Here is a 21,736-nt window from a genome sequence, read left to right as displayed (position 1 = left end):
GTGCTTTTTGGAATTGGAGTATCAGTCACCTCAGGAGTTGGAGTCGTGGTGGCAAGATTTTTAAAAAGCGTGTCCAAAAAAGCAGATTTTTTGGCCATGAACATTCCAGGGCCGACTACTGGTACGAAAGGATTGGCTGCAAATGGACCTGGTGCAAAAGGACCAGGAGCAAATCCTGGCCTAAATCCAGTCACACCAGCTGGAGGTCCGAATAATTTTAGAAGAGGTGTTTTCGCTTCTGTGCCTTCAGGTTCTTCAGAAATTGGCGCAAGTCCGGGATATGGAGGGGGAGGGCCCGCGTCTTTAGTGGAGGTTTCCGGTGTTGGTTCTGAGGATATGCTTTTGAGGAAATTTTCCATCTCTGCGGTTGACGTGGAAGAAATTGCGCTTCTTTTTCTTCTGGAAAGAGAGTCTGATGAATCGTAGCTGTCTGGGTCAGTGGATCCGAGACCTCCAAAGGGGAACTTGAGACCCATCGGTGAAAATTTTCCAGCCATGGGGTTGAACACTGGTCCCATTCCCATGGGGCCCATAGAGGCGAAAGGAGAAGCCATGGGACCAAAAATTCCTCGTTTATAGGGAACCTAGAAGAAAAATTTATTATTAAGTGACGTAAAATATAAATTTTTTTTAATATAGATGCGATATTATGGGAGAGTTACTTTTCAAAAGGAACTAGTTATCGTTATCGTTACCGACTAAAAATGTAACTTTTTCTTTCTTACTGATCTTAGTTCTTACTTAATTTTTATTAGCAACTTTAAATCAAAATGATCCACTTTTGCGGATCAAAAATTAATTCTTACATTCATTTCTTTTTTCTTTCTGAAAGTATTTCTTTAAATATTAATTCTTCACCAAAAAAATAAATTTTCAACATTATAGTTAAATAATTGAACCATTTTGTTGAAAATTAATTTTTCTTTGGTAAATAATAATTTTTTCAATTCAAAATGTAACTATTTCATTTTTGGTTGAAATTTTTTTTTAGTTGAAATATCAATTACTTGGTTGACAACTGATTTATTCTGTCAAGAATTCGTCTTTTTTCGTAAAAAACTAATCTTCTCGTTTGAAAATTAATGTTCTTAGTTAAGAATTATTTTTTATGCTTAAAAATTTAATTATTTAGTTAAAAAATAACCTAATTTTTGTACAAAATTCAACAATTTTATGAAAGACGTTTCTTTGGTTGAAAATACAAATGTTTGGTTGACAACTAACTTTTTTTGTAGGGAATTCATCTTTTTGGTTGGAAATTTATTTTTGAACTAAATATTTAACTATTTTAGTTAAAGATTCATCATTTTAGTTGAAAATTCAGGTCTTTAATTAAAAATCGCACTGATTTGTTTTAAAAAATCATATTTTTGTGTTAAAAATTCAACTACTTTACTATAAAATTCAACTATTTTGTTGAAAATTAACTTTTTTTGTCTGAAATTCATTTCTTTATTCGAAAATTTATTTTTGATCTAAATATTTAACTATTTCAGTTGAAGATCCATAATTTTAGTTGAAAATTCATCTCTTTAGTTCAAAATTTGACTGATTTGTTAAAGAGCCATCTGTTTGGGTTATAAATGCAACTACTTTAGTAGAGAGTTCAACTATTTCGATGAAAAATCAACTACTTTGTTTAAACTTCAAATATTTGGTTGAAAGTTTATATACTTTCTTGAAAATTAAACAATTTTGTGCAAAATTGTCCTTTTTGTTTGAAAAGTTAACTGGTTTGTTGAAAGTCGCTTTTGGATGATAAATAATTAACTATAATATTTAAATTTTCAACCAAGAAGATTAATTTTTTCCCAAAAAGATGCATATTTAACAAAATAATGAATTTCCATATGAAACAGATCAATTTCCAAACGAAACAGTTTAACTTTCTACCAGAAAAGATAAATTTTCAACAAAAAATGGAATAATTAAATTTTCAGTTAAAAAAAATTAATTATCAACAAAATAGTTCATTCTTCATACAGAGAAGATGAATTCTCAAGGAAAAATGTAATAATTGATATTTGAATAAATAAAGATTTTTAATCCAAAACAGTTCAATTAAACCAATGGATACGAATTTTAAACCAAATTGTATTTTCAACTAAAAAAGTTAACTTTTCTACCTAAAATGGAATAATTAAATGTCATTTAAAAAATTAATGTTTAACAAAAAAAAATTGGTCAAAACAATTAAATTTTTTCACCAAAGGGATGAAGTTTTAACTAAAATGATTAGTCTGCAACCAAAAATGAATCCTAAACCCAAATTAGAGAAGAAAATTTTCAACAAAATAGTAGTTGAATTTTCAGCAAAAGAGATGAATTTTAAACTTATATCATGAACCTTTGAATTTTGTAGACTCTAATCAAAAATACTTGAATTCAACCAAAAAAGACGAATTTTAAACAAAATTAATAAATGCTTAACCATAGCAGACTAGTTTGCACCTAAAAAGATAAATTTTTGAAACAATAGTTGAATTTTCAACCTAATAGAATGGTTTTCTAAAACAGTTGCTGCATTTTAAACTAAAAGATTCCCCACCAAAATTAGTTTAATTTTCAACCAAAGAGAAGAATTTTTGAACTACAATTATGAATTCCAACGTGCAGAAGATTCCAATTTTCAAAGCTTCGAAAACCAGCGACCACAATTTAAACATTTGAAATTAAAAAATAGTTGAAAAGGCAATAAAAATTATTAATTACGATAAAAAAAATAATAAACAAGAAAGTCCGGGATCGATTCCTGCTCCCAGCATTTTACCAATTTTCTTATTCAAACCTTTTTATTACGATTTACTATCAAATCTATGTAAATCAAGTAGAAATATTTATGTTTAGTCACTTTTTTCATATGAAAAATATTCCTTTTTCCATTTTTTGTTAAAAAACATAACTCATATTTAATACTATAATAATAATAATATAAAATATATTTAATTTATATTCTATTTTTATATAATTTTCTTTTTATATTTATTTTATTCTTTTTTATGCTATTTTTTTACATTTTTCATTTCATATGAAAATAATAATAAACAAAATATAAATGTTCAATTGAATGAAGAAAAATGTGAATTTACTATAAAAACACTTTTCTCGAAGTAAAAGTGCTAAAAGTTGAACAAAATATTAAACAAGTTATTGAGAAAAAAATGTGAATAAAGAAAATGCCAATGGCAGAAATTCAGCCAGAACTACACGATTACAACTTCGAAGCGCTACCGCCTGATCTAACCGGGGGTTGAAAGACTCACATGGCGGTTTGCAAAACGTGCGTGGATTTTTTCAAGTCGTTTCTCTCGAGAATGGTTGAAAAATGCATTGTACTACTTCTATTTTTTAATTTAAACATTTTTTTCAATAGAATATGAATCTATTTTTTGAAGATTTTTGTTTCTTACGGTATTATCTGGAGTCGTGCTTGTTTTTCCAAATGTGTTCGTTGCTCCTGGTGTAGAATAGTAAGATGAATCTCCCGCAGATCCAGAACCATCGATCGGACCTAGGCCACCGAAAAGATTACTCAAAAGATCTGTCTTTTTGGAAATCATCATTTTCGGATCAACGAATTTGGGAAATATTGGTGATTTTGGCATGTAGGGGATATTTATCGTCCCGATTCCAGAAATTGGTGGTAGACCCAAAGCTCTAGAGGCCACTGAAAAATATGAAATATTAAAAATATTACAATTTTTTAAATAATAAAAAAATTATATTTAGGATTAAAATTAAATGAATGTTAGGAATTTTTGTAAGAGAAACTTTACCTGGTTTTCCAGCATAACTGGCCCATGTTGATCCAACTCCAGGAGGAGGTTTTGCAGCCACGCAGAATACGATGGCTAAAACAATGCATAATTGAGATCCTCTTCTTTGAAACATTGTTAGTGAAATTATGACTAGAGACTGATCACCTCTCGATTTTATACCAATCGACGTTCCATTTTTAATCCCTAAATCTCTCAGTGTAATTAGTTTTTGTTGTCTGGAGAAATTCTCATTAAAATAATCCTCTATTCGTTTTCGCATTCACATCTGTGGATTATAAACAGCCATTGCAGTTTCTGAAAATACATTCTGCAATTTCCTTCTTTAATTATGATGTCGAGATATGAATGTTAATTAGCATTCTTTTTTAAAGTATTATGGTAACATTCTATTCTAAATAATTAATCTAAAACAGGATTTTTCATTTCTTATGTCACCTAAGGGATAACAGGGATAACTTTTTCCCCGATTCTAAAAAATCTTCCTATTTTTTTCTTTTTTTCCTTGAGTTTACGATATTTTAAAATATAATATTTTAATTGTGAGGAAATTTTAAGAAATATAAGAAGCATTTTTGATTTTACATTTAGAACCATTATTCTGTTCAAAACAAGAATTTGCTACCGCATTCATATAAAGCTTAATTTCTTTAACTTACAGAATTATCTATTATATGTGATTTATTTATCTAACTTTAAACATTTTTCATTCAAAATGCAATTTTAATAAATAATTTTTCTAATTAAAGCTCTAACTGAAAATTAAAAGTCTAACGTTCTAAAGTATGCAAGGTGACCGTGAAATAGCAAACACCGGGAATATTTATCACCGGAAAAACTCGAAAATGACCAGAAATTTGATATACTGACAGTGAATTTTCGATGAGAATTCTTATTCGGAGTTGGAACAGGGAATAAATAAAATAAATATAAAATAATTACTTAAAAAATTACAACTATCCTGACTTAAAATAGAGAATTTTTGAAAATAATTATAATTCAGAGATAGAACTGGGAATTTTGGTAAAGAATTATAATTTTCATTTTAGTTTCCTTTAGAACGGGAAATTTTGACACTAAATTTCTTCAATGAATAATAATCTGACTTGGAACTGGGATTTTTCTTTTAAATTATCCTAATTTAGAAGACAGAAATTAAAAACTCCCTGCTCCAAGTAAGAATTCGTTAAAATTTGAAACTTTCCTCTTCTAAATTTGGTAGATTTGGTAAATAACTATAATTCTGACATGGAATGGTACATTTTGGGAATTAATTTAATTGCCACTTTGAGACAAGAAATTTTATGACTTGTAACAAGGCATTTTTGATAATAATTTTAATTCTGATTTAGACGAAGGGAAGAAAATAATTCTGACATAGATCACGAAATATTGAAAATGAGTTTAATTCAATCTTTATGTAGGGAATTTTCTTAAAGTAGCATAATTCTGAGTTTGTGCGGGGAATGAATAAATAAATAAAGTATGAAAAAATTCCTGCAAGGAATTATAATTTTAATCTTCAAACAAGGAATTTCGTGAAGAATTATAATTTTGTCTTGAAACAAGTTATTTTTTGACATGGAACGGAAAATGTTTGAAAATAATTTTACTTCTGATTTATACAAAGAGAATTTACAAAAAAATCCCAGTTTCAAGTCGGTTTACTTTAAAAATTCTTTTTTTTTTTGCAAATAAAAATTCTACAAAATTGAAACCTTTCCTCTTCCAAATTAAAAAAAAAAGGAAATTACTATATTTCTAAATTATTATATAAAGTTTTGTAAATGATATAATTTCAATTTGGATCAGGGCATTTTGGAAATTAATTCCTGTGAAAAATTATAATTTTTGACACTCTAGCAAGGAATTTTCGGAAAGAATTGTCATTTTTTCTTGGAACAGGTAATTTTTGATACGGAACGGGAAATTTTGGAAAATTATTGGAATTCTGATTTATAAAAATAGAGGTTACAAATACAATCTCTATTCCAATTCAGAATTCATCAAATTTTCAAAATTCCTTGTTCCAAATCAGAATTTTTACATTTAAATGTGATTTTTTTCCTCATAAAAATTTGCCAGAATTTCCGAATTACAATGGAAAATAATGTAGATAAATACAATTTTCACGTCGAACAGATAAGTTTTGGAAAAACGCATTTTTCAAAAAACTGAATTCTAAGAATTTATTATTGAAATATTTAAAGTAGGACTCGTGCCAAAAATCAGGTCTTTGACCAAAATAGTTTTCCTATGATTTTAGGAATCAGAATAATATTATTAAAGGTGCAATTTCAAATGAAAAACATTATTTTTAATGAAAAAATCTTAAAACCAACAAAAAGCATTTATTTCAACAATGTTTTTTGTAATTTAATTGTTTCTTACTATGGCTTCTTAACAATTTTCAAAAAAGGGCTGAATTTTAATTATTGAAGGCCTATTTTTTAAAGGAAAACCTTCTCCACTACTTTATTACTTTCAAGTTTGAAAGTAAATTTTTCTATGGCTGAAATTGTTCAAATATTTGAAAAGAAAAACTTTTTTTAAACAAATAACTATATTTAAAGATTATTGAATTATTTTGAAAATTGAGAACAGTACACTTGCAGTAAGTTACAAAAAATACGATTAAAATACTTATTTATCACAAGTTCAAATTTTATACAAAAAATGTTTTTTCTTTCATAAGAGATGACTTATAATATTGTTACATTTCTTAAAATCATAGAAAACTTTTTCCGTGAGATCTAATTTTTGGTAAGCCAACCTTAAAAATTTGGAAATTTTTTATTTTATCTGACTTATTTATAATTTTTCTATTTAACTTTTTAAAAAATTGATCGTTGCTCCCCTGTTTCGTCCATTTTCCTCCAAGGCCATTAGATAGTCGCTGCTCATTTGTTTTTAACAATACGAGCATTCAATTGTTTCAGATTGTTCGCATATTTTCTCGATCCGTTTGGCAGCTTTCAAAAGTGAATTGCAAGAACAATCGGGATCTGAAAAGGGATTCAGCATTTTAATACTGAATAATCAACAGCTATGGCTTCTTTGACAAATCGTAAGTGATATTTTCATTTTCTAAAAACAATAAAAAGTCTTCTAAGATGGATGATAGAAAAATGTACTAATGTCTTTTCTAATTTTATAGCTGGCTAAACAGAATAAATATAATTTTGGTATTAGTTTTTCTATCTTTGAATTCGCAATGTCAATTAGATTCACAATTATGAACATCTAAAAATGAATGTCTAAAAAAGTGTATTCCGTTTTATATGCTCACTATAAAAATATAAGACACTTTATAGGTTGTTTATAGGTTGAAACATTTATTTAGCTTAATTTAGAATAATTCTTTCCGGTTCCAGATAGATTTTATGTGATACAATTTTCTATCAAAATCGAAGTGCCCGAAGCATTAATTATTTGAATTTTTTGTGTATTTTTTTTTATTACAAGATTCCATGGATTTTATAAATTTTAGAAAAATGTTATATATAGGATGGCTATTACGATTAGTTATTATAGGATAATTAGTATAGGCCTATAATTAATTTACTATAATTTTTTCGCGATTCTATGAAATTCATTATGATTTTCAAGAAACTGAACCTTTTTCTCTTAAATTCTCACTGAATCAATAGATCCCAATAAGAAAATCAATCTATTGTTGGTTGAAAAGTCTACTGTTGTATTTTTGGGTCGAAATTCATTTTGTTTAGTTAAAAATTCTATTAATTGGTTGAAAGTTTAACTACTTTATGCAAAATCCAATTTTTTGGTTAAAGATTCATTTCGTTGGTTCTTCTTAAAAAGTTCATTTTTTATCCGGAAATTTAACTATTCCATTTGGCCTAAAATTTATCTTTTATAAGTTAAAAATTTAACTATTTGGCAAAAAAATCACCTATTTTGTGGAAATTTCGTCTTCTTGGTTGGGAAATTAATCTTGTTTATTGAAAATTCATTGTTTTGGCTAAGGATTCAACTACTTACCTAAAAATCAATCTTTTTTTGGTTGAAAATTAATCTATATTGTTTAAAATTGAAATTCATTTGAAAGCCCTTGAAATAAATTAAATTGAACTTATTTACTTTGGAAATACTTAGACAAATTCTTTTAAATCGTTTGAGATCCTTTGAAATTCCATAAAATTCTTGAAATCTTTGCTTTAGAAATTGTAAAAATCCATTAAAATCAGTGTTAATAATTTTAAATCCCTTGAACACTTAAATTAAATTAAATTTATTCATTATATTTCTCTTAAAAAGAAACCTTTAGATCCCTAGAAAGCTTTGAAATCTTTAGAGATTCAATCAAATTCATCAAATCTTGTGTAATTCTTTGAAATACCTTAAAATCCCTTGCATTTTTTGAAATCCTTTAACCTCTTTCCTTTGTCAATCAGAAAAAAAACATAAAAATAAGTAAAAATCATTGTAATATAAATTAAAATGAACTTATTTATTAAAATCCTCTAAAAAAAAGTTTAAATACCAAGAATTATTTGAAATCCCTTGAAGGCCTTGCTGATTTAATAAAGTCTTTCAAATCTTGTGAAATTCTTTAAAATTCCTTAGAATCCCGTGAAATCTTTGGAATCGCTACGAATCTCTGGTTTAAATTAATTTAATTTATTTTCCAACTTTCTTTGAAATATTTAGAAATACGTTGACAAATTCATTTTAATCGCTTGAGATCCTTTGAAATTTCATAAAATACCTTGAAATTGTGCTTTGGAAATCGTATAAATCCATTGAAATAAGTGTAAATAGTTTTTAATTCCTTGAACGTTTAAATTAATTTAAACTTATTCATTAAATTTCTCCTTAAAAAATGTTTAGATAAAGCCCTTATAATTTGTGTAATCTTTTGAAATTCTTTCCAATCTCTTAAAATCCCTTGAACATAAATGAAATTAAACTTATTTATTCAAGTTCTCTAAAAAAAGGTTAAAATCCCTAGAAATCTTCAAAATCGCTAGGAACTCCTTACAATTAAATTAATTTTATTTGCCAATTTTGTCTAGAAATCCCTTAAAATTTTTAGAAGTTCTACAAAATTCTTCGACTGAAATGTTTCAAAATCTTGGATAATTCCTTGAAATCCGTGGACATATATTTCAAATACTTAAGAACCGACCTAATACTTAAGCACTATTTGAAACGTTTGGAAATCCCATAAAATTCCATGGACTTTCTTGAAATTCGTTGAAATACATTGAAATATTTGAAATCTGTTAACTATTTTGTAATCCTGTAATATTTCTTAAAATCTATGAAATCCTGTGAAATTCCCTGAAATGATTTGAAATCCTGCATTAGAGAAATAAACAAATCATTCGTTTATAGTTTCTCTATTTGTTAAATCAGTTATTTCAATATTTCAAAATTATTTATTTCTACGCTTATTTTCTTATAATGATTTTTATAGAATCGCAAAAAAATTATACGAAATTCATGATAGGAAAATCATCATAGTCCTCTACTGATTGCAGGAGTAATTAACTCCTCGAAAGTGCCCAAATACTAAATAAATATAAAAAATTTATTTTAATTTTTTAATTGCAGAAGTGACACCTGACAAAATGGTTTCTGGAACATTTTCCGCACTTTGGACAGCTCTTCAAAATAGTTACGAGGGAACCAATATCACAAGAACAGTATCAAGACTTTTGCACATGTATCAACCAGAAGATGGAATCCTCGCTTATGAACGTCTTCTTCGGACACTTTATGTCCTTCTGGAAGATTTTGACACCAATGGATTTCAACTTCTTGTTTCGATGGTTCCTCCTCCAAAGGATGTTCCCCATTCTAGAATACAAGAAGTTTTCCAAAAATCGACAGGATATTTTAGAATAAATCCTCCTGTTTCTCAAAGGTGAGATATTGTCAGATTACAGTTTTACTTAATAAAGTTAATTTTGAAACAAAATAATATAAATTCAGTTTATTCAGCACAGGTCTATAATGATTTTCGTATAATAAAATGCTTATACTATTTTTTAGGAAATCATTATTTACAGGAATTTTACACAATAAATTATAAAAAAATCATTATAAAGAAATTATTATATGCTTATACTGATTTTCCTATTGTTTTTTGTGTTATTTAATGTATTTTTGGAGGTTTTTTGAAATAATACATATTATTATTAATAATATAGTAGCAATAATGATAATAACCTATGAGCTGCCCATTTCTTTTTTGACAATCTCAGGCCTGGTTTATAGTATTTTTTAAATATTTCCAGTCAATGCGATTCTTTAAATGAAGTTGGCTCTGACGCTCAGATCAGTAACACCAAAGATCCTAATCGCAAAGACGTGATTCAGTCTTCAAGATATTTTCCTAAAAAAGGTGAAGGTTCAGAAAACTTTGAGTCTAGCCAGGTCAGTCACATTTATTATTTATTGTTGCTAGAATAAAAAAAATTCCAAGATAAGAATTATATTCAGTGGTTTAGTCCTTAAAAAGTGTGTGAAGGGGAGAGAGGTAAGTAGAAATAACGTTACGAACTTATTTATTTTTTAGAATTTGAAATTTCAACCAAATTAAACTTTTTGGTTGAAAATTCATCTCTTTTGGTGGAAATTTAATCTTCTTGGTGGTTATACTTAATCCTTTTTGGTTGTAAAGTCATATTTTTGGGTTGAAAACTCAACTTTTTTGTAGATACATCGTCTATTTGGTTTTAAAACTAAATAATAATGTTGAAAATTCATTTAGTTATCTCAAAATTCGTCTTCTTTTAAATTATGATTTGTATCTGAAAATGTAGCTATTCTCTTTTTGGTTTAAATTTTATTATGTATATTGTGTAATTAAAAAATTCAAATATTTGGTAGAAAATTCATGTATTTTGTTGAAAAGTCCACATTTTGTGTAGAAAATTCAACTTTTTGGTCGAAAATTCATATATTTGGTTAAAAAGTCGTCTTTTTGGGTAGAATATTTTTCATGCTTGTTGAAAGCTCAATTTTTTGGTTGAAGATTCAACTTTTTTTTTTAAATTCATTTTTCTTGATTGAAAATTTTCTTTTTTTTGTTAAAAATTCATCTTTTCCGATTTAAAAGTCCGCTGGCGGAAATGTCACATTTTTTTGGTTGAAGACTTATCTTTCTTGTTTGAAAAGTAACTTTTTTGTTAAAAATTTAATTTTCTTCGAAAAAAATTTGTCCTTGTCTCGAAAATTTTACTATTTGTCAGAAATATAACTATTTTTTGGAAAACTCGTCTCTTCTACTGGAAAGTTGATCTATTTGGTTGTTAATGTAACTTCTTGGTTGACAATTAATTCTTTTTTTGAAAATATCTCTTTTTCTCTTAAAAATTCATCTCGAGTAGAAAATCTTTTTAACTCAACTACTTTGTTGACAATGCTTGAAATCTTAGGAATTGAAAGTGTTTCGTGTTGAATTCAATATTTTATCTACATTTGGAGGGTCCGCGGTCTAAACCTGTTAACTGGCACTTCATAAATTTTACACGACGAAGGAAAATCGTTGTTATTTCTGCAATTTTCAATATTTTTTTCAAACTGTAAAGTGTTTTTGTTCATTTACTAGAAAAAAATACTATGCGTCAGTTTTATAACATTTGAATCAAAATTGAAGGTTATATGACAAGTGAAATCTATTCATATGTTATCTACAAGGGGTCCAGCGGTCTAACACTGTTATCTACATTGCTCTACCGCTGTTTTTCTATTGTTTTTCCCGGGCTCGCATTTTTTATGCGTTGTTTTTCAAGTTGTGGACAAATTTTATATGTCAAAATGTTTGAAATCGCATGTCGAACGTAGATGTGCTTGCAAAAATTTAAAATATTTTGTTACAAAAATTTGCTGAGAGTAGTAATAGAATCGTGTCGCTTACCAAATACATTTAAGAAAAAAGTAAACAGAATTTTGCCGTTTCGTTTGCAGGATATTAAGTGCATATAAAAAATGTTCCGGAGAATAAAAAAAATGAATTTCGAAAATAATCTCAGTTAACAGGTTTATACCGATTATATTCTTGAATATCTTGAATCGATTTTATTATTTCCTTTTTCCTTTAGATAATATCGACAGATCCAGACGAATTTCGTGGTTTTCCATCGAACGAGATATGTACCACTCAAACTCGTATGCAAAATATAAATCAATTGTATGAACCGACTGGAAATTATGTATCTCAATCATGTCATACTTGTAATCACAATACAAGTCAAACTGGAAAAATTCAGAATCAAGCAAATGCAAATTCTCCAAGCTCACCCATTGACCACAGAATGAAGTGGATTTACACTCCTTATTTATTGAGAAAAAATGCGATTTGTCAATCTACTCAAATGTATCGAGATCCTCTTGTTATTTTCCAAACTTCAGATCAAAGACATTTGGGAATCCCCATGTCTCAAGTAAATCAGTTTCAAAGAAACGACCACTCTTGCACGACCCAGGTTTGTTTTAATATTTTATGTAAATTACAGAACTTTTCATAAAATTCTTTCAAATCTAAAAATTTCCTTTTATTAAATAATTAAGCTTTCTTCTAAACATGTAGGAATGCCTTAAGAAAAAGGAGCCAGTTTGTATTGATTTATCCCCAAAAGAGCAAAAAGTTTCAAATACCAAAAAAATGGATTTGAGTCCCGAATCTAGTTCGAAAAATATAAATCTGCAAGGAGAAAATCAAAATTCTCCGGAAGAAATGGAGAAACGAAATTTAAGTTTTCAAACGAAAATCGAAAAAACGAAAGAATTTATTGAAGAGGAGACAAATCTTCTAGAGAAAGAAGTTAAACTTATGCAAAGAGCTATTCAGGAAGATATTTACAAAATGGATGTTGTTCAGCCTATCCAAACAGATTTTGCGATGTCAAAATTTTCTCCAACCCCACAACCAGAGGTTTTTTCTTCAGAATTTAATATAAATAAGTTTTTCATACTATTTTTTAAAGCCTTGAGATAAATAAATTTAAATTTGTTGCAGAGTCTGGAACCAGAAAACTTGGAAGTTCACAAGGAACTCAGGCAAAGTGTACAAAAGTTCTTACAGAGAGTCAGGACAGTCTGTGAGTAAAATCCAAGGTGGCCGCTAGGCATAGAATCTTGTTTGTCAGGGAAAGTCAGGGAAAATTTTGGAATTTTGACCTAAAAATTTTAGAGTATTTTATAATATTCTTATAAATGTCGAATAGATTTCAATAATTTAAACAATTTGAACGCATCTCAAAGGATTTTTGGATATTTAAAAAAATTCCAAGAAATATTCCAGATCTTTTAAAAATCTCAAAAGATTTTAAAAGATTCCAATGGATTTTAAATATTTTAGGGTATTTTCTAAACTTTCAAGGAATTTTCAAGAGCTTTAAAATGTTTCAAGGAGTTCTATAAGATCTCCAAAGATTTGAATGATTTTAAGGAATTTTAAACACACTTGAGGTATTTTAATAAATTTTTCCAGAGTTTTAGAAAATATTGTCATATTTCATGTGATTTTATGGGATTTCATAATATTTAAATGATTTTTTTCACAAGAATTCAAGAGCTTTACAAAGTTTCAAAGTATTTCCGAAAATCTTGAGGAATGTTTAAAAATTTTATGCTACTTTAAAAGATTCCAAGAAATGTTAAGAAATTATTAAGAACATTCAAGATCGCTAAAAATTTTCAAGGAATTTTTAAAATATTGCAAAAGATTTAAAATATTTTAGGATATTTAAAAGATTCCAAATGAATTTTAGAAATATTTTAATAATTTGAAGGGATTTCAAATGATTTAAAAAAGTTTAAGGTATTTTTAAAAATTCCAATGAAGATTGAAGAAATGAAAAATTTTTAAGAAATGTCCATGGATTTGAATAATCTTGGCGGATTAAACAAAATTTTCACGGGGTTTTAAACAATTTTCTAGAATGTCGGAAGAGATATAACGATTTTATAGGACCAGTAAGATTTTAGGATTTTTTTTTATTCGTAGGGATTTTATAAGATGTTCGAGGATTTCAATGATTTTAAGCAACTTTAAACGTTCTCAAGGTATTTTAATAAATTTGCCAAGATTTCAAGAAATATCAAATTGCATGTAATTTCACAGGTATTTCGAAAAATTGTAAAGAATTCTAAGGATTCTATGATACTTTAAAAGATTCAAAGTGTCTGGAATATTATAAGGAATTTTGAAAGCTTACAATGAATTTTTAATTGATTTTAGTAATTTAATGAGATTTCAGAGGATTTAAAATATTTTAGGGTATCTTAAAAAATTCTAAACCATTTTCAAGAGATCAAACAAATTTAAGGAAGTAACATCAGATTTCATAGAATTTCACGGGATTTTATAATAGATTAATCGATTTTAAAGAATTTATTCACACCAAGTGAGGAGTTTTATAGGATTTAAAAGATTTAAAGACATTTTCAAATATTTATAGCAATACATTTGAATTTATTTGGAATTTGCCCTAAATTCTTATTAATTTACCCTTGGCTTCTTTTAAATAATTTGAAATTGACGGAATTCTCTTCATTTGTTTAATTCACTTGAATTCTTCTAAATTCACTTAATTCAATGGAATTATATATTTTTTATTCCTCCTGGCGTCTGTTATATTCACTTTGAATTCTTATGTATTTCATCAAATTATTCACATCTCCTTCGACTTCCGCTAAATTCTGTCAAATTTTACTGAAATCAATAGAATTTTTTTATTTACAAAATTTTATCCCGATTCATTTGAATTCTTTGGAATTTATCTTAAATTGTGTATTTTTTTAATTTTTAATTATTTTATTCACATTATAAAAGACTATATATTAAAAATGTTATAAGGCTTAGGAAAAATGAAAAATTAGTGAAAAGTCAGGGAATTTTAAAATCGATGTTTTGCGGTCAGCCTTAAATTTATACACCCAAGAAGGAAATTAAGACTAAAATTAAATATATTAAAACATTTTTCAGCTGTATCAGTTCCAAAACCAAAAGCTGCACCTCGAAAAAGTCAAACAGTTTCGGATGAAACTTCCGCTTTCATAGATTGCTGGAAAAAAATAATAACGAGATCGGTACTAGGCAGGGATCCAAAACCGACTTCTTCAGATTCTCATAAAAATCCAGATACTAAAAAAGAATGTAGCATCCTAAGACAAAATAGTTCTACACCAAAAAAAGAAAGTGAAAAGAAAATTCGTAGAAAAAAACCGAATCCTCCAACAAGGCCGAAATCAGAAAGAGTGGCTCAAAGAACTACGAATCGATTACAAATTGATGAAATCGAAAATCAAACCTCTTCCGGGAACGCGATGAAAAGGATGAACGTGAAAAAGGAACTTTCGCTTGAAGAACCAAACCTTCGGTAAGAGGACGTCATTAAACTGCGTTAACAATTTTGAACCCCCCCCCCCTCAAAAAATAACGTAGCCCCAAATTTGCTTAAAACAAGAGAAATTGAGTTCTTTTTAAACAAAATAGTTGAATTTTCAACAATAGATAATTCATTTTTGACCAAGCAGTTGCATTAGCAAACAAATAGTGAAAAGAAGATAAATTTTCAACAGAATAGTTAAACTTTTAATAAAAAAAAGATGACTTTATTCAAATTGTTGCATTTTTAACCCCCAGACATGCATTTTTAACTAAATGTTGGACTTTCAAACAAAAAAGAATTCAAATTCAACCAAAAACAGTTAAATATCCAATCTAAAAAGACGAATTTTTTAGAAGACGGTTAAATTTTCAACAAGAAAGGTAGTTTTTAATCAAGAAAGCTGACTTTTCTATCATAAAAGATTATTTTATTACCTAAAGACGCATTATCAACCATTCAAATTCAACGAAAAAAACTCATTTTTCACAAACTAGGTGAATCCTCTACCAAATAAATTAATTTTCGACCCAAAAACATGATTTTTCAACTAAAAATATGAATTTTCAACAAACAAGTAAATTTTCAACCAAGGAAAATGACTTTGCTACGATAAACGATTATATTTCTACTAACAGACCATTTTTTTTTTTTTTTGACAAAATAGCTAAATCTTTAATCGAATAAATGAATTTTAAACCAAGAATGATGAATTGTTAACTAAATAATTTAATTTTCAACCACGAATATGAATTTTCAACAAAAAAGTTAATTTTCAACCAAGAAAGATGACTTTTTACCATAAAAGATTATTTTACTACCAAAAGACGCATTTTCAACCAGTTGAATTAAACGAAAAAAACGAGTTTTTATCAAATAATTCAATCCTCAACCAAATAAATGAATTTTCGATCAAAAAACATCATTTTTGTACCAGAAATTTTATTTTCTATCAAATAGTTTACTTTTTAACTAAACAGATGAATTTTCCACTAAAAATATAAATTTTCAACCAAGAAAGCTTACTTTTCTACCATAAAAGATTATTTTACTACCAAAAGAGGCATTTTCAACCAGTTGAATTCAACGAAAAAAAAACCGAATTATTATCAAAATAGTTGAATCCTCAACCAAATAGATGAATATTCGATCCAAAAACATAATTTTGTACCAAAAATTTAATTTTCCATTAAATAGTTTACTTTTTAGCCAAGCAGATGAATTTTAAATCGAGAAAGATGAACTTTGAACCAAATAGTTTTAAGTTTTAACAAAAAACAGCAAACATTTTTTGAACCTAAAATGTAATTGTTAAAATTGCAGTTTAAAAAATTAATTTTCATAAAAAAGACGAACTTTCAGTTAATTAAATTCAACCAAAAAAGATACATTTTTAACCAAATAATCGAATTTTAACCAAGAACATGAATTTTCAACAAAAAGTTAATTATAAACAAAAAAAATTACTTTTCCATCATAAAAAAAACATTTTTCTAACACAAGACGAAGTTTTAACAAAATCATTGAAACCCTAACCAAATCAATGAATTTTCAATCAAGAAACATGAATTTTATACCAAATAATTTAAGTTTTATCTAAATAAAAACCAAAATTTTTTGAACCAAAAATTTTATCGTAAGATTTTCAACCAAAAAGATCAAATTTCTACCAAAAAGATTAATGCTCTACCAAAAAAGACGAATTTTCAACAAAGATGTTGATTTTGAAACCAAATAGTTTAATTATCTGCATAAAAATATGCTTTTTCAATCAAAAATTTAATTTGCTATCAAATAGTTTACTTTTAAACGGGATAGATGAATTTTTAATCAAAAGCATGAATTTTCAACAAAAAAGTTAAATTTTCAATAAATCAGATGAATTTTGAACTAAAATAATTAAGATTTAATAAAAAATGCATTTTTGAAAAAAATAGTTTAACTTTAAACGTTTAAACCAACTGGTTCATTTTCAATGAAAAAAAAATAATTCATAGCGAAACATGTAATAGTTGATATTTCAATCCTGAAGATTTTAATTTGAAATAAAATAGAGTTGTATTAAAGAAAAAATGAATTTTCAGTTAAATAGTTTAAATCCTCAAACTCAATATAAAATATCAATTTTTAATAAAAAATTTAATTGTATTTTAAAATATTAATTTAAAAATAAATTTAATATTTAATTTTTCATCCAAAGAGATGAACCTGAAAAAAAATTTCTTACAATACAGTTTAACCAAGCAGTTTGAACTTTTGAACGAAAAAGACGACTTTTTAACATAATAGTTACGTTGTCAGCAAAATAATTACATTTTTAACCAAATAAGTTCTATTAATTCAGTTCGCATTTAAACGAAAAAACGAGAAAAGGGGAAAGTTTCTTGAAAATATAGAGGAAAAAGAAGAATTATATAAAATAGGAGAACAATAGGGAAAAGAGTGTGAAGTCTGAAATATGAAAGCAATTTTCAAACTTATGCAGATCATAACGTTACTTCCATTGCCCCCCCCCCCCATATGATCAACCTTACTTTTTAGCGGTAACAACTCCCCCCTCATGTTGGTAACGTAGTTTATGGACTGTGCCTTATATATTAAATAACTTAAAAATTCAAGCATTTTAATACAAGATTAGTTTTTTTTTTAAATTTAATTAAAACAATTTTTTTAGCTTCCAACACAAAAGCTGTGAATTAAACTCAATAAATGTGCTGCAACAGGCAAATTCAGTGTCAGAATTGGCGAATTATAAAAAACAGTACTATGATGCTTTACTGAGTATTCAAAGAGCCAAAGGTACAATTAGATCCCAAATTTATTTATCAAGGAATGATTTAAAGTAGAAAAAAATTAAAATATCTAATAATATACATAAATCAAATAATTTCTTTTAAATTTTAGTCGCAGTGGCAAATTCCTTGGCAATTTCGTCGGTCGGAAGTACAACTGGATACGACCCTTACTACTTTAATTATTTACATCGTCAGCATCAATTAATGCAACATCAGCAACAATTTTTGTTAGGAAGACAATTTTCAAACCAGCGACCTTTTCAAACTATTCCTAATAATCAAAATAGGAATTATTGGACAAATTCTAGCGAATGGAGATACCCGTCTTTTGGTCAATTTCGCTTTCCTCGCCACGTGAGTTATTATGAACAAAATGAAACAAATTACAAGGTGGCCGTTTTTATCAAAGAAAAAAATTCCCGGGTTTTGCCCGGTTCGCTAACATTCTTCATGGTCAATGAAATTAAAAAATTCGCAAACTAATAATTTTTCCATTTGAAGTAATAAAAACTGAGCTGCAAATCATTTTAAGAAATTTTAAGCTGGAAGCATTAAAAATTGAGCGGTGAAATTTTGTTATAAATAAACACTTCTTAAATTAGAAGTTGAATTATTTTTATTTCAAATAGTTTTAAAATCCTTAAAAAGCTTAAAAATTTTATTTCAAAATCTTCAAAAATCTACATGTTATAGATTTTTACAAATTTTAAATTATTTTTAAATGTTTTCAGAACTTCTAAACATTCCTGGACTTTTTGCACAGAAATTTTGGTATGAATAGTGGTATTTTGTCGGAATACGTAAACACTTTGTTTAAATTATTTAAAATAATTAAAAATTTTACATTAATTTTCAATCTTTTCAGAACTTCAAAATATTTCTTCAACTTACTCGAATTTTTTCTAGGAATAATAGGTGTTTAATATTTATTTAAACATCAAAATTCAACAATTTTACGTACAAATTAAAAGTTTTTAACTAGATCAATTAAAATTGTAATGTTCAAATGTTTTTAGTTTTGAATTTTTTCTTTCTAGTTACTTATTTTAAATGAACAGTCGAATATTTCTAAATATTAAGTAATTGATTATTTTCCTGATAAAAAAAATTTCAAATTTTACAATGAAACAATATCTAAAATTTAATAAAACTGAATATAATAATTAATCAATCAATATAAATAATTAAATAATTAATAAAAAATAATTATGAATATATCATAATATTCGTAATTTTTAGGTATTTAAAATGGCATTTTTTAAATGAAATATTTTCGAATTACGCATTTTAAACTGAATTATATCCTAATTGAAATATATAACAAATCCAATTATTTTTAAAACCTGTTAAAATCAAACTTTAACAGATTTTTTATCTAAAAATTTATAAAATTTCTGGTGATTAAAAAAAAAGAATGTTGAACTAAAAAAGAACGATTTTTTAACAATATAATAAAAATTTTAACCAAAGATCAATCTTCAACTAAAGAACATATTTCTAATTTAATATACAAATTTTCGACCAAATAGTTGAACTTTCTACCATAAATTGAATAATTAAATTTTCAGTAGAAAAAGTTAATTTTAAACAACAAAAAACGAATTTTTAACAAAAAAGCTAAATTTTCGACAAAACAGATGAATATTCAACCAAAAAATTTAATTTTGCATCAAGTAGTTTAAGTTTCAACCAATTAGTTGAATTTTCGAAAACTAAAGATGAATTTCCAACATAAAATATAATAGATTATACTTTAGCCAAAATTTGAATTAAAAACAATAGAATTCAATGAAAAAGGACGAATTTTTAACAAAATAGTTGAACCCTCAACCAAAGATAAATAATTATCCAAGACAAGATTTGCATTTGTAACTACAATAGGTGAATTTTCAAACTAAAAAGACAAAATTGCGATTTTTCAGCCAAATAGTTAAATCTTTGTCTAAAAAGAGAAATTTTTAACAAAAATGGAATAATTTAATTTTCTGTTTAAAAAAATTAACTTTCAAGTAAAAAGAACGAATTTCTAATAAAATAATTAAATTTTTAACCAGAGATGATTTTTCTCAAGGAAAAATGTAAAAGATTATATTTCAATCAAAAATTATATTAATTTCAAATAAAAATATGAATTTTCAATAAGATAATTGCATTTTCAACTAAATAGATTTATTTTTCACCAGCTAGATACATTTACAACCAAAAATATAAATCTTCCACCAAGATTGATTTTCTAACATAAATACTAAATATCAACCAATGATGTGCATGTTAAACAAAATTCAACTTTCAACGAGACAGTTGAATTTTCAACCAATAAAGATGAATTCTGAACAAAAAATGTAATAACTAATAGCTATTCAAAAAAGGAAAAAAAATTTAATAAAAAACAGTTGCATTCAACCGGAGAAGACGAATTTTAAACAACATAGCTAAATCCTCAACCAAAACAGATTAATTTTTTTTACCAAAAAGCTACATTTTTAGCCAAAAAAAAAAGGTTAACTTTCGAACCTAAAAGACAAAATTGTAACATAGAATGATTTTCCAGTCAAGATGAAAAAAAGAATTTATCCAGATTGTGGAATTTATAAACTAAAAATATGAATTTTTAACCGAAAACTTTATTAAAAAAAAAAAAAAAGTAAATTTTTATCCAAAAAGATGAATCTTAACTGAAAGAATGAGGTTTTTACAAAGTAGTTCAACTTTCAACCAAGCAGTGAAATTTTCAACAAAAAGAGATAGATTTAGTAGATATAGTGGATTTTTGATTAAAAAGAATTAACTTTCAAGATAAAAGATTAATTTTGTACTGAAGGGCAAATTTTCTATCCAAGAGACGAATCTTCAATAAATCAGTAGAGTTTTAGGTTAAAAAGAAGACTTTTTAACATTATAGTTAAATTTTCAACTTTAGTTCGCTTTTAGACGAAAAATAGACAAAATGGGAATGTTTCTTTAAAGAAGTGGAAAAAGCGGAATTCTTTTTAAAAAAGGAGGAAAGAGGGGAATAGAGGATAGAATGTGAAGTCTAATCTTTGAATTCAATCTCTAAATTTTGGATTTTAACATATTTTTCAGCCTCATACGATATATTCGCCTGGGACAAATCCTCCAGCTTTCAGGTATGATTTTAAAAAAATATTTCTAATTAAAAAATAGGAAGAAATTTTTCTTATTTAGTTTAATAATGGAACAATATTATTTGGAAATAATCGAGCAATTTTAAATAGTTTTTTGGCACAAGACACAGTCACTGGAGAAGTTCGCCAATATGGAGAAAACCAATGCGATCAACTAAAACCCAACATAAAAAGAAAAAAGTTTGACGAAATCGTTGAAAAACTGATTGAGCCTGAAAACGTTGCCGGGCCTCAAAGTTCATCACCTCAACAATCGCAAAGTCCCAATTGTAAATAAAGAAATTTTATTTATAACAAATAGTCTGATCTTAAATAAGCCGATTAATTCGTTTTTGAAGGTATTACCTTTTTCTTATAACTACGTTGAATTTCTTGAATTCATATTACAATTTCTTTAACTTTATAAGTTATTATTTTTAATGCATCAAGCAAATTACGACATTGTGTTTTTATAATAAAACATAATAATAAAAAGTATTTGATTCGAGATTGATTTTTTTTATGAAAGGTCTAGCAATTCTAAATTTATAATTAAATACATTAGCTTTAGAATTCTAAATCCAGGTGACAGTTTTAATCGAAAAGAAAAATTCCCGGTCATTTCTCATTTTTTCTTGGTTCGCGAAAATTGGTTACGTTGAAGTAATCAAAACTGA

The 21,736-nt window shown here is 26.6% G+C and overlaps 2 protein-coding genes across 2 annotated transcripts in view; one reads left to right on the top strand and one right to left on the bottom strand.

Moving 5' to 3' along the window:
- The window catches only part of LOC117169898, a 12,536-nt gene extending 8,645 nt beyond the window's left edge, over positions 1 to 3,891 (bottom strand). The window contains exons 1-3 of the mRNA XM_033356406.1: positions 3,777 to 3,891; positions 3,411 to 3,667; positions 5 to 584 (exon numbers count right to left, since the gene is read on the bottom strand). Of these exons, the coding sequence (XP_033212297.1) occupies positions 5 to 584; positions 3,411 to 3,667; positions 3,777 to 3,891 (952 nt within the window). The remainder of the gene's footprint in view (positions 1 to 4; positions 585 to 3,410; positions 3,668 to 3,776) is intronic.
- Positions 3,892 to 6,741: 2,850 nt separating this feature from the next.
- Positions 6,742 to 21,357, top strand: LOC117169897. The gene is made up of 11 exons (XM_033356405.1): positions 6,742 to 6,843; positions 9,354 to 9,666; positions 10,040 to 10,178; positions 11,849 to 12,232; positions 12,337 to 12,681; positions 12,766 to 12,847; positions 14,737 to 15,130; positions 17,814 to 17,938; positions 18,044 to 18,288; positions 21,019 to 21,062; positions 21,171 to 21,357. Exons 1-11 carry the CDS (start codon positions 6,825 to 6,827, stop codon positions 21,355 to 21,357), a joined length of 2,277 nt encoding a protein of 758 aa, XP_033212296.1. The 5' UTR covers positions 6,742 to 6,824.
- Positions 21,358 to 21,736: the final 379 nt, after the last annotated feature.

Source organism: Belonocnema kinseyi, chromosome 3, assembly GCF_010883055.1.
Source record: "Belonocnema kinseyi isolate 2016_QV_RU_SX_M_011 chromosome 3, B_treatae_v1, whole genome shotgun sequence".
Lineage (NCBI taxonomy): Eukaryota > Metazoa > Arthropoda > Insecta > Hymenoptera > Cynipidae > Belonocnema > Belonocnema kinseyi.
Note: the sequence above shows the minus strand (reverse complement) of the source record. Positions and strands in the feature narration are given on the sequence as shown.